The 13,020-nt window shown below is 49.7% G+C and overlaps 2 protein-coding genes across 2 annotated transcripts; both read right to left on the bottom strand.

Moving 5' to 3' along the window:
- Positions 1–71: 71 nt before the first annotated feature.
- J4E82_006936 (uncharacterized protein) lies at positions 72–1,214 on the bottom strand (the record flags this gene model as incomplete). Its single annotated transcript, XM_051733185.1, has 1 exon — positions 72–1,214. One exon carries the CDS (start codon positions 1,212–1,214, stop codon positions 72–74), a length of 1,143 nt encoding a protein of 380 aa, XP_051587069.1.
- Positions 1,215–1,939: 725 nt separating this feature from the next.
- J4E82_006937 (uncharacterized protein) lies at positions 1,940–2,803 on the bottom strand (the record flags this gene model as incomplete). Its single annotated transcript, XM_051733186.1, has 1 exon — positions 1,940–2,803. One exon carries the CDS (start codon positions 2,801–2,803, stop codon positions 1,940–1,942), a length of 864 nt encoding a protein of 287 aa, XP_051587070.1.
- Between the last annotated feature and the right edge of the window lie 10,217 nt (positions 2,804–13,020).

Consider the following 13,020-nt stretch of genomic DNA (forward strand, 5'->3'; position numbering starts at 1 on the left):
GTACAGCCCACAACCCTCAAACAACTCTTGAAAACATTCTTCTGTCGAGGCCATGGTGTTCAACCCAAATGTCACAATCTCCAATCACTCAGATAGTCTCCCCCGTTGCAGAAAAGCTGTGTTGGACGGAAACATGGTGTCGGAGGTGGTCGAGAAGGCACCTCGTCGATTTTGTGTCCTGGAAGCTGTATGCACTGCTCCGAATAAAGCTCTCCATACGGTACAGGCAGCTCAGGGGTATAGAACTCAAGAACCTGTTGCCCCTGGTGCCACGGTAGTGCTTGCATTTGGGGCAGGCTCCGGTAGCGTGGTGCGTAATGGCCCTCCATGTACTGACGGTGGTAGTCATGAGCGTAGATCTGCCAAGTATTCTGCTGGTTCTGCTGGTACTGGTAGATATCTTGCTGTGTCCAACTTACGTCGGACATCTCATAACCGGCAGTAGTTATCGGTTCATCGACGGTAGAAGGTCCGACTAGTTCCTCGAGATCAGCAGCTATGTTATGTTTGTGCTGAGGCTTCGGTTCGTAGAGGGGTAGATCAGCATCGTACGAGTTGTAGTATACCCCAGCTTTCAGGAAATCTGTATGCGTGCCAACTGGGCCGACTTCAACGGGTGTACAGAGCTTTGTATCCTGACCTGAAGATTTGCTTTCTGCGACATCAGGCAACAGCTCGGTTTGCGTCACAAATTCCTCCTGTGACATATGCGTTGGAAAGTCGCTGAACGTCTCGAAAAGCAAACAGCTGATATATTGTTCCATGCTCGACCCAGCATTGGGAAAGTAGCGGGCGCGAAAACCAGGATGCTGCCGCCAGAACTTCCCTGTCTTGTACGCCTTTTCTCTCAAGTCCCACTTTTCTCTTCGTTTCAGGTTTTTGAAATACCTTTCGACGTCCTCTTTCGGCAATTTGGCAAGCATCTCTAAGAAACCCTCATGGTCGTAAGCCGCATGGAAGTCTTCCTGGCTAAAGTAGTCTGGTGGTTCTGGGTAATGCTCCTCGAACGGCGTTGAGAGCTCACCCTGTGATACGCGAGCGTCGATTTCGTTCATGATACCTTTTATCGCGGTTCTTTGAGAGGCATGATAACCCTGTAAACGTATGGCATTCTGATCGGTATCAGGATCAGTTGCATCGCCTCTGATAAGCCTAGATCCTGATAGGGGACCGCGAAGGTGGAAATCTGACAACACGGATGTCATATAAGGCATATGTAAACCGAAGTGGGTCATTTCCTCGAGAGTGTGAGTGAGGTAGGCGTGCGGGTAGTAGAGGTGAAATTCAGCTTGGGAGATGTAGTCAGGATGTAAAGTCGTGCGGACCTTGAGCCGGAAGCGTCAGATGCGGGATGGGAATTCCAATAGATATTCAATTTCACCACCGGAGATGGAAATCGTTTTATACACATGGTGCGTACAGAGAATAACCCGCTTCTCTTCCCACAGTTCAGTTGCAATCCATGAACCAATCAAGGATAATCTTTTGAACCTCTTTTGTTAAGCGAGGAATCTACCATGGAGCAATTGTGCTGTGAACCGGGGCTGGTACCCATAGTGGGCAGGCAGCCGAACCATAAGCTTGTAAACGTCACGTGAATATGAGAAAAGTAACGTGGTACAGTTGGGTGAGCCTCGAATATGTGGGTCAAGTATGCAGTTTACGACGGACATGTGGAGCTGACGACGAATGATAGTCCTATGTTTGGATATCTCATGTATCAAAATGAAATGGTTCGGTTATGCGTCTCGACAACGATGCAATGCTTTCCAATGCGGGGACGAAACCTGAGAAGAGTTCGAAAATTTCACGTGGTGTCAAATTGCTCCACTATTCACGGGAGACACTGAGGAAACTGTTAATCTCATAAACATGAAGCGAGTTTTATGTACTACGCAAGTGTTCCCACAACCAGCGACGAGAAACACTCAATCCAGCTTCACACAGTCTGACTACAGAGTCCGGTCTCGCTTCGCCAGGAGCGCGTTGTATTCTCGATCGTCACTCGTCCTTTTGTGTCCTCAGACAGCCAGCCACGGCACGCTGAGATGGAAGGCTGGATAACTCGTTTCTCGAACGTCATCTCGTCCTTTACAAAGAGGACCATGAAATTGATGTCCCACACATAAACTGCTGGTATAAGCCTACACCGTATCCTGTTGATCTGATCTTGCGCATACGAAGACGTGTGTTTCTTCATCTCCGCTATTCCGTTCTTGACATAAGTCTGGTTACTGCCTTCATTGCACCCCGCAACGGCTGGTCGTAATTCCGGGTATCCGATCGCTTTCCAGACACCTCTTGAGAAGTCTGGGCAGCCCAGCATGCTCTGTTCCAGTTCGTAAAGTTCGCGTACTTCTTCGATGAGACCTTCCTCCACCATCTGATCTACCCGTTTGTCTAGCCGAGGTTTCAAAAGTGACATGTCAGAATCAAGAAAGATGACCGATAGATTGCTGCGTTGGATGAAGGGGTGCGAGAGGAGGGGCTCCGTCAACGAGATGGATCCACCGACCAGTAGAGGGGTCCTGCCGCTGTCCTGGATTTGCTGGATGATTGAAATAGCAAGGTCGACAAAGGCGGTTGGTTCTTGGTCGGGCTGTAGATAGTCTATCAGATGGTGCTTGACGCCGTCCATTTCCTGGATAGTAGGCTTTGCCGTCATAATACCTCCATGTCGATATGTTTGCAGACTATCCACGGAGATGACCTCGCCGTTCATGGCTTTGGCGAGTGAAATTCCAAGCTTCGTCTTCCCAACGCCTGTGGGGCCGACAATCGCAATGATGGGTCTGCCTGCCATTGTATAGATAGTTTAGATAAAGAAAGATTGGTTAAGATGTGTGTGATGCGGTAGATGTTGTAAATGAGAGAGTTTGACGGTTATGAAGTAATTGAAATGATGATGCGCGATAAAGGAGTTTCTTAAATAGAGGAGTTGCTACTCATGGAGTGCAGGCAAGATGGCTTGAGATGATGTCACAGATCGGGCCAGGAATATGCATGCAAAAACGATTCTAGACTCATGTTACGTAGGATATGTCTTGTGTATCACTTTCAAGACAAAGTTAAGTCACGTAAAAAGTTGTTGATGCTGAGGCAGGGCAACACAACGCCGTTAAGTAATTCAGTATGATGATCTGACTGCTGGTTCATTTCCCACATACCCTGTGTTGTCTATATGTAGCTGTAATCATCAAAAGACTCTCGCTGGAGCCGCTTCCCTGAGTGCCATGCTTGAGGTCTTGTCATGAATCTCTCTTACCAGGCGAACCCTTCTCAGGATAAAGTCAACTCTCTTGTCGGCCCGTGAAGATACGATACTAAAACTTAGCATTGTTTTGTCTTGCACAAAGCAAATGCTACGTCACCTACAAAGCTCAGGTTGAGATCCGTTTAAGGCAGATCCCAGTAGTACCTGAGTACTGTTGTTTCATGCCTAACTCCAAGAGGCAAAAGAAGCTTGAAGAAGAGACCGATTAGCATCTCGCTTTGATTACGGCTAGACCAATGGGTCGAGAGGTACTACAGGAATGCGAGGGCCTCTTACTTGGAGACTAAGATACACAGTAGTGCTACCGAGATATCGGTGTTGCCGGAATATGGAAAGCTCTTAACAACCGAATAGCACGATCTGCTGTTAGACAAGAACAATCCGGCGATCATGAAGCATTGGCCAAGCCTCCTGTTTCGGGCTTGCAACGTCTTGTTGGCAGCGGCGAGCGTTGATTTAAACCGTTTACCCGTAGAGCCGAACCTTATTCACAGCTTCAGGTTTATACTTGGCATGAATTGGCACAATGGTGCCAAGGCACCACGTCTTCCTAGTACTGAAATAGCGTATGGGGCGGTGTCATAAGCATGGGAGCCTAACTTTAGCGAGGGGTAGCACAGAACCTAGGTTAAAAAGGGAAGATGTGTAAGACAGTACCTCATGGGGTGCAGTTTCGCTAGTAGACCACCCTTGTTGTCCTTCAGCTTATGGAGAGAAATTGCTACGATGATCTGCTTAGTAGAACATGTATAAATAATGCAAGACGAACTCCAAAAGTCTGTATCATCACTCGACTATTTTACGGCTCGACCATCCTATCTCTTGTTCTGCTCAGAAATACCTCAGTACTCAAACAAGAATCAGTAAACAATGGGGGTGGCGCAAGTACACACAGAACCACCAAATGGCACGCGTTCAAAACCATTCACACTGTGTGTGTTTTGTGGTATGTCTTTACAAGTACACAGGAGTGAACACGTATTGATCAATAGCAGGATCGAGTGAAGGAAACGATCCCAGGTTCCGCGATGCTGCCAGAGCGCTAGCGAACATGATGGCGAAGAAATCATGGTCACTAGTGTACGGGGGCGGGACCATGGGGCTGATGGGAGTACTTGCTGGAGAGGTAGTGGCCTTGCAGGGGCCTGATGCGGTGCACGGCATTATCCCACGGGCGCTCCTACAAGGCGGATCGGCGCCGGCGTTTGATCAATTCGGGCGCACAACGGTGGTTGCTAGCATGCACGAGCGGAAGCGGATGATGGCAGAGGAGGCAGATGCCTTCGTGGCATTACCTGGTGGTTTCGGAATGCTTGAGGAGTTACTCGAGATGACGACATGGAGTCAGCTGGGTATCCATGCGAAACCGGTGGTTGTATTCAACGTGTCCGGTTTTTTCGACGGTGTGTTCGAATGGATACAGACTGCAATCACGTTCGGCTTCATCCCGAACGCCCAACTGGGGTTGATTGGACAGGCACGCACAGACGAGGAGTTGGCGACGATCGTTACCACCGGAGAGGTCGCTCCGGGACGATACACGTTCCTGGACTGGTCGTCGGACCGTCATCACAGCAACGGCCAGGTGAAAGGGACCATTATAGATCCGGAGACTGTAAACAATGCTTCGCGTTGATATTGTAGTATCTAGAGATCAAAAGACAGTCAAAATCTCCGGTTACACGAGCGTGCAACACCACTTGCTTTGATGGTCTCTATGCCAACGGAAAAGGTGGGATGCACTTGATTGCAAGTTCAGTGGTCGCTTCACTCCGGGATTGGTGATGTAGTATTCGTCAACATTGGGTCTACCATGGCGTAGCAGTATCTATCGACAGTTTGGGCCTCCTGCTATGTTTTTGATTCTCAGGCTTTGGTAGACACTCGCATCAGGTGTGCTGAGTGCGGGTAACGAAACGAAGTGACTTTCCAGACTGCGGGAAGCGCTAGCCCGATCATGGTCGTGGCAACCCGGTATCGAAACAGCGCAAGCACTAGTAACCACTATTCTGGAGACAAATATTCGAACCAGTCCTGCATGTACATTATAAAGAGGTAAGCAATACCCTATCTCCGTGCGCTGCATACAAACTAAGTGAGGAAAACTGTCTCTAACAAAGATTGTTTCCCTGTCCCAGTTTGGTAGTCCATAATGCCATGAACATATGCATCTCCGAGTAGTTCAAAGCTCTGATGGTTGCTAAAGCATCGTGTCTCTTTCTCTGTCCCATGCCCCGTCGACACAAGGATCTCAACCTTTTCACCGTGACAGACACTGGTTTTTGCTGCTCGCCGAAGAATCAGAGGCACTCTGCTTCCCAACAGAACGAAGACCCAATCGCCGTTGGTGAGCGAGCCGGGTCCAACCCCCATATAACCCTTAGAAGTAATGAAAAATTTCCTACCCTCACTGGCGCATTCGACAGCATAGTGAAAGGCGTTTTTGTCCTCATTCCGCTCGCCCATCTGGAAGGTTTCTCGCAGACCCCCGTTCATGGTAGCGCGGTGCCAGATATCAAGCTCCTGATCGCACCAGTTCACGTAGCTTGATTTTCCTGCAGACGTAGATCTTTGAAAGGTTCTTCCTGCCTCGTCTTGCGGCGAGTAGAGTATATCGGCACAAAGCGTCCTCCAAAATGCGCCCAGTCGACTCCCGCCTGATATGTAGTCCCCAGTTGTATGCACTCCGACTTGTCGTCTCCAATTGGATGTTGTAGCACGCATACGGCTAATTGGGCCTTCTAACGGATTCTCATCATGCCACTTGATTTGATCGATGCAAAACCCCTGGACCTCCAATATTGATTTGCTGTGTAACCGGACAGGACCTCGCGAACGACCCGAGGCATCATACAATGTAAGTCGAGACAGTCTTTCGGACTCATGATGTTGGGGTGAGGCATTCCAATCCGTAATCCAAGATGGATATCTCTTTACGTCCTCAGTGGCTTGATGAGTCCCGGCGAGAACATCCAAACAGCCTGAGCTTGTGATTATATCCTTAGTAACTCGGAACCAGACTTCTCCTGGCTGGAGGCTATAATCGGGTCGTAATGGTCCAGTCGGTCCCCAGTGGCGAACAAGGTTTAGTAGCGCGAATACTTCATCTCTCTCGTCTGATGCTTTTCTGGAGCGAAACTTGCGCAAAAGGCTAAGAAGCGGAATTGGCTGGTACTGCAGCCACTCTTGCCTCGTAGAATCAATGCTGGTAACGATGCGATAGAATTTCGCTAACGGGTCCCGAGTATGGTGAATCGTTGTAGAGTCGAGATTATCAATAAGTTGACCCCGACTGTAGTTTGTGGCAGCATGCGAAAACATTGTCCAAGGCGCTGAGATGTTGCCGTAGCGGATTGTTGCCTTTTGCGCAACCACTGTTTCCTGTACCACCCAGGTTCTGTGCCACTAGATGTGGCGACAACTTGTTAGCGAAACTCATACATTATCAGCTAAGAGTAAGATGCATGGAAATTGAGAGAAATACTCCTTACCCACGTTTCACTCATCAACGCCTTGAGTCCTGACACAGTGTCTGTTGCTAGAGATAGGTAATTTAGGAAGCGTATGTTTCTTGGTGGCACGCCCCGCGATAAAAGGTAGATGGTACAGAAGGCACCATATACTTCCTTCGCACTGGTAGACGAAAACAAAGAGATATTTTCGAACGCCTGAGAATATGAATCTACCTTTGCTGAATCCCTCTCATCATCGTACCACTCTATAACGCGAGCTCTTTTCGTGAGCTGCGCTGGTCGCTGACCCCGCCCCCGTTCTTCGAATCGATCATACTTGCTGCCTTCCCCCAGCCAGATGATAACTTCGCGGCTCTTCTCATAAATTTCCCTCATCATGGCAACTTGCAATGATCGTTCCACGACATCTTGCTGATTTATGCACAGAAAATCAACCCAAAGAACGACCGGAACTTGAACATTCCGCAACTGCCTTAGAGCATCGAAAAGATTGGCGCTGATCTTTACATTCACACCATTGCATAATATCGTTGCATCAGGTTCGTTCTGGTCCAAACGCCACGCATATGAAAGGGCCTTGTAAGGCATTATTGTCCCCAACGAAGTTTCGAAGATGTCGCAAACTATTTCCTCGTCCCAATCTCCAGAAAGAATCTTCACCAGCCGTATGACACCCGATTCAGGGAGAGTAGAATACAAGGTTTCATTGCGACAGCCCACGCTCAGTACCAGGCTCCGACCGATATTACAAGTGTCCATATTGCAGGCGTCCTTTAGCTCGAATGATGGTTGAATTAAGAAGTACGCCGACAGGTTAGGCTCTATCGGTTGCGATGTGCTCGAGAAGTACGAGGACGTGGTGGGTCGGACGAAGGGGTCGACGGTGGGTTCGCGAAACTGTAGGGCGGTGCGACACTTTCTCTCTAAGGCATGGGGCGCTCGCGCTAGGTATAGCCATACATTTCACGATGTCTCCAAGTCGTGCGACGGCTGCCTCGGAAGCTGATTGCGGTTTCGATGCGGAGTGTGTTCATTGACACGAGCTATACACAAGGGCCTTTCGCCTCGCCCTGCCCCCAGTCCCAGCCAGTATTCGGGCGTCCTGGAGCACTTGGCATAAGCGCTGTACACCCAAATAGCCACATATTCAGCGTTAGTGCTTGTCGCAACAATGCGAGGCGAAGCCACGTTGGAATTTTGTGGTGTGTTGATGACGTCATGCGAGCGAGCGCCAGCATCGCTCGTCATTGGAGGTTCAGTAATCCAAACACGTACCTTCCCAGCCTCCTGTCTTCTCATGCAAACCCATAGCGACAATCGCGAACAGCGAAATCGTAGCCTTGCGTCTTACGGCATCGTGCTTACAGCGCCCCTGTGGTTGCGAAAGAACCACCGCGCCGTAACGACTGTGACGACCAGGTCACTTTTCCATTTTCAGCTGCGCAATCTCAGGAATCCACTTGACAAGTATCGTGGGCAAGGCTACCGAGAGTCTTGCAGCCTGTTCTCACGGTCCCCTAGATCTTCATAATGGCCTAGTATGTTTGTTGTCGCATCCTTCTGGTGGGACACGCCCGCGCGAATGCCATCACGACAGGGAACGACCAATGTCACAGGACTTGAGACACTCGCCATATACCCATAGGCTGCTGGGTCCATAGATGACATTGAACGCACCTCGCTGTCGGTGGCTATATCCTGGGCGTACCACTATAAGATAGCCTATCAAATGAGGCATAACATCACGGGCGATGTTTTCAGCTCGCGTAAGGCAATTTGAAGGGGACGAATGGAAAGTGCGTCTGCGTGTCAGCTCATTCAACGCATGCGTCAAGCTGTGCAGATAGCGCCGCCACAGAAGTCTGGATGCAAGGGAAACAGCCTACATCTCGCCGCATGGAGATTTGCTTAAATAGCTCTTGTCCAACGTAAAGTGCTGCTGTACGTGGCTTCTTTGCAACTAGGGTTGTCCGTCTTTCCAGTTCCGGAGGGAATAAATTGCACGATGCCACACGATACCAGCGCTGGAAACAGCCTTCCGAGCGGCTCACATCCTTCTGCACAGCCCGAGCCCACCGCAAGATTCCAGTCATACGCAGAGTATCTGGCGCGTCTGAATCGGTCACCTTTCCTGCTCCCCGACCAGCTGCTCCCCGGCCAGAGTCGTAAGGAACGACTGTGGCTAGCAAGCTTCACCGATGACGGTCGCTATATCGAACGGTACAGCTGCATCATTCGGTACTCCAGGAGGTCAAAGAATCTACCAGCCGTAGATGATGAAGGTATCAGGCCTGGCACTACAGTCGTGACCTGTTCGGACTTTCGAACCTTGTTACAAACGACGGAGGAGAACGTGGCGTACAGGATAATCATAGCAGCGACAGATTCTGGAGTGCCTTCCCCTACAATAGAAGACATCCTCGGTCTTGGCCTAGATCTAGAGCCGGACATTTTCGATTACGTAAAGAGTACTCTAATGCTCTCGAGATATGTACGGCAGAACGACTTTCCTCTACCGTGGTTTAAAGATGCTCTTGCTTTACGTATAGGCAGTGATGTCTTGTGCATCTTGGAAAAAACACCAGAAAGAAGATGCAAGACTGGTACACGCGAATACACACCTTCTACTATTCGACTCACTAACCATGTGTGTAGCGATCATATTTTTGAGAGACAATGACTGGATAGAACCCGAACCGCGAAACTCCCTCGGCTCCACGATGTTTTCGTCTAAGAGACCGTCACAAATGCTGGACGGACCCAACCAAACTACTAATGATCGTCTTCGTCACTATCGCAAATCGCTCGTTGAGCGATTTATCACTGAAGCGGTAGAGTCGAAAAGCCAATTCGGACCCGGTAACTTCCTCTATGTCTGTCTAGCTGCCTTGCTGGAGCTTCATCTCTCTACTGCGCCCATGGATGTTTTTTATTCCGGATTAATCGGTGGGCATATGGGTTCGACGCATAAATACCGCAGTTTCCAAGGGGCTACCAACGAGTCCCTTTCTGTTCGTAATTTTCCAGATATGGGGTGGAGTCGGTTAAGAATGGAGCTCGACCATCAGCGACATACACTCCGATGGATGACTCGCTTCTTCAAGAGACATTTCGATTACAGGAACAAAGATCTTCAAGCAGCATTCAAAGAGGTTAGGGAACGCTTCAAGCTTCAAGTACAAGATCTCGAACAAGTTGAATCACAACTCAGAGATCAGATAGCGAGTGAAGGCGTACATAAGAGTATCAGCATGGCAGAGATAAGCATCCGCGAGAGTAAAAGAGTCATGATATGTATGTTACCGGCACGACCTTTCTTATTGTTCCTGCTGACTGTATCAAAGTGACGGCCTTGGCATTCATTTTTCTACCTATCTCGCTCGCTTCCTCGGTGTATGGAATGGTAAGACCACTTTGTTACCTTCTAGCATGTATTCTAATCAGCCATACTTTCAGAACGTACAGCAGATAAACGGTACCGGTCATTCTATCCGAGCCTTTATGATTACAGCAATTGCAATGTGCGCAGCTGCTGTAGCGCTATGGGCATTTATCGCTGGCTTCCAATCTCGCAGAGCCCGGTTGAAAAAAGAGCTTACGTTGGATTTCATGCCATTTGAAAGATGGAAATGGTACGATCGATTGATCATGTTTCGCTTTCGTGTAAGATGGAAGTGGTTATGGCCCGACCCTGAATGGTTATGGCGCGACCTGAAATCGTTAGTTCCAAGCCTTTATCATCAGATCAGGCGAAAGATACACGAACTATCGCTTTCTTGATTCGTGTAGTATAGACGACTCAGTTCACTCGCTGCTTGGAGCCACTGGGCAGCGAATCTCGCAACGGTCTCCATGCCATTATCACAAACCTCTTTGGCCTCGCATTCTTCACTGGAGCTCTCCAGCAGGCGCGGCATGTCATGGGTTACTCTAACGTGAGTTTGGCGATGTGTTGTAGAGCCGCGTCCTGCACCGGACGGGTCTTCGTCAAATGGCTGTGGTATTCCGTGCACATGGCGAAAAGCAAAGCAATGGTAAGAAATTGGCCCCAGGTAACCCTCTCCATGACAGACGGAAAACCCATCGCTGAGCTTCAAAAAGCTCAGCGCAGCATGTGAAGCAACATGAGACTACACCTGCGTGTGGCCTGTCTTTGTACATCTGCATGCTCAGGTAGTTGAACTTTGTTGCCTAGTCAAACGCATCTGCCACAATGCGCCAGATAGGAACTGTCGGTTCCAATGTTCCCTCTTTCCATGCTCTTGTATGCTTGAAGTTTCACTCATGATAGTATCTGTAATGGTGCGCGTTGTACGTATTCATCCGCCATTTCGATGCAGATGCGACATAATCGTTCCAGATTGCGGCTCCGAGGGTGTGGGAACGCTATCATCGAAAATCAAAGCTCGGCTCGTTTCGAAGGGGCGCTGTACCGTAGATGATATTTGTCCTGTGTTTGTGAAGTACGGTTGGAGAAGCAAGTGGAAGCCGCGTTAGGTTTTGGAGTCCTTCAGTGCCTTACGCACGTAAGGAGCTAGTTCGCGTTTAGGGCGTTAAGCCACACTCAAGCAAGCAAGCAAGTCAGTTCGCTCAGCGAGCCATTCTTCCACAACCTGCACTATTGTTAGTAATCTTAGTAATCAGCGAGGCCCCCAACTGACAGATCACATGCATACTCATCTGGCCATTTTCTAGAGTCTCCCGCACTCTTCGCCAGCTATAAGTGTTGTTTAGCGGGAAATGCTATTTGGCCGAGTAACCACACAGCGAAGCTCAAATAGTCGCTTGCAGCACATAATCACCAACGTACTCTCTCCACCCTACATTTTGACGCCTCATATCTCCATTCGCCCATTCCTACACACTCGACCCTCAAGCTCCAAAGTCACATCACTACATCCGAAACGTCCAATGGCGACTTCAAACCAATCTTCCCCTCTGCCGCCAAGTTCCCAAGCGCCAGACTGGGACTCTTTCTGGGCAGACAAAAAAACAACCTGGGATCGCGGAGGCTCCAATCCCGCATTCATCGATTTCCTGCGAGCTCCGTCTGACCCTCTAATTTCACCGGACGCCAATCCTACACCTGGTGCGCCGGAACCCGGTGTGTATGAACACACAGAGGAGGTACGATTGCCAGTACCGATCAAAGAGGGTGGTACTAGGCGCAAGGCGCTGGTACCTGGGTGTGGGACGGGGTACGATGTAGCACTGTTGGCGAGTTGGGGGTATGACGCGTATGGTTTGGAGATCTCAAAGCATGCGGTTGACGAGGCGAATGCGTATTTAAAGCATTCGAGCGGAAGAGTGTCAGAAGGAGAGTATAGTGTCAAGGACGAGAAGATTGGGCAGGGTAGCGTGCAGTGTTTACTAGGTGATTATTTCGACGATGCGTGGGTGCGCGAAGCTGGCGGTGTAGAAGGATTCGACCTCATCTATGACCATACGGTACGCCCTCTACACGTCGAAAAGCTCAATCAAGAGCGTATGCTGATATCTTGTCTAGTTCTTGTGTGCCCTTCCGCCATCACTCCGTCCACGCTGGGCAGCACGAACAAAGTCTTTACTTTCCCCTACTGGTATCCTCGTCTGCATGGAATTTCCGACGCACAAGCCTGCATCTGCGGGTGGCCCGCCATGGTCGCTCCCGCCTACCGTTCATGTGGAGCTGCTCAAGCGACCAGGAGAGGAACTGACATATGACCACAATGGTGTGGTAGCCACCACGGGTAGAGACGAGAGCGAAGATGCTCTGGTGCGGATCGCACACTGGACGCCGAAGAAGTCACATACTATAGTAGAAGGTATCGTCAGATGCTGTGTAAGCGTGTGGCGGCACAAGAGGAAGGCTTAGACTCTATTGAAGCCGCATCCTAAGCTAGGCTTGTGAAGAGCAATCTCAGCATTTCTTTCAAATAGAATCATTCTGCTCCAAGAAGTCTGCTCACAGCTCCGCCACTGAGACTGATCAGAGAGCTCAGTCAGCCACGAAGGCGGAGTCGGGGCCACATACTTCCGTGGTGTATCCTCGTTGATAGGAGATGACACGCCAAGTGTCCCCTGCCACGCTGTACTCGGTCAACAGCACACGGTGTGAGACTCGGGCTTATTACATAGCAGCCGGGCGCATGCGGTGAGGCTGTTCGGGATGAGCGACAAAGACTGGGCAACAAAGACTGGGCGAAAAACACTGAGGGCGGCGCAGTGGTGTTGTTATCAACCTTGGAACAAATTCGTAGCGCACTTGGCAAGTCCATGTTGGCCTCAGGCTAG

This window comes from Alternaria postmessia (assembly GCF_024291825.1).
Source record: "Alternaria postmessia strain BMP 2775 chromosome Unknown scaffold_43, whole genome shotgun sequence".
In the NCBI taxonomy this organism is placed as follows: Eukaryota; Fungi; Ascomycota; class Dothideomycetes; order Pleosporales; family Pleosporaceae; genus Alternaria; species Alternaria postmessia.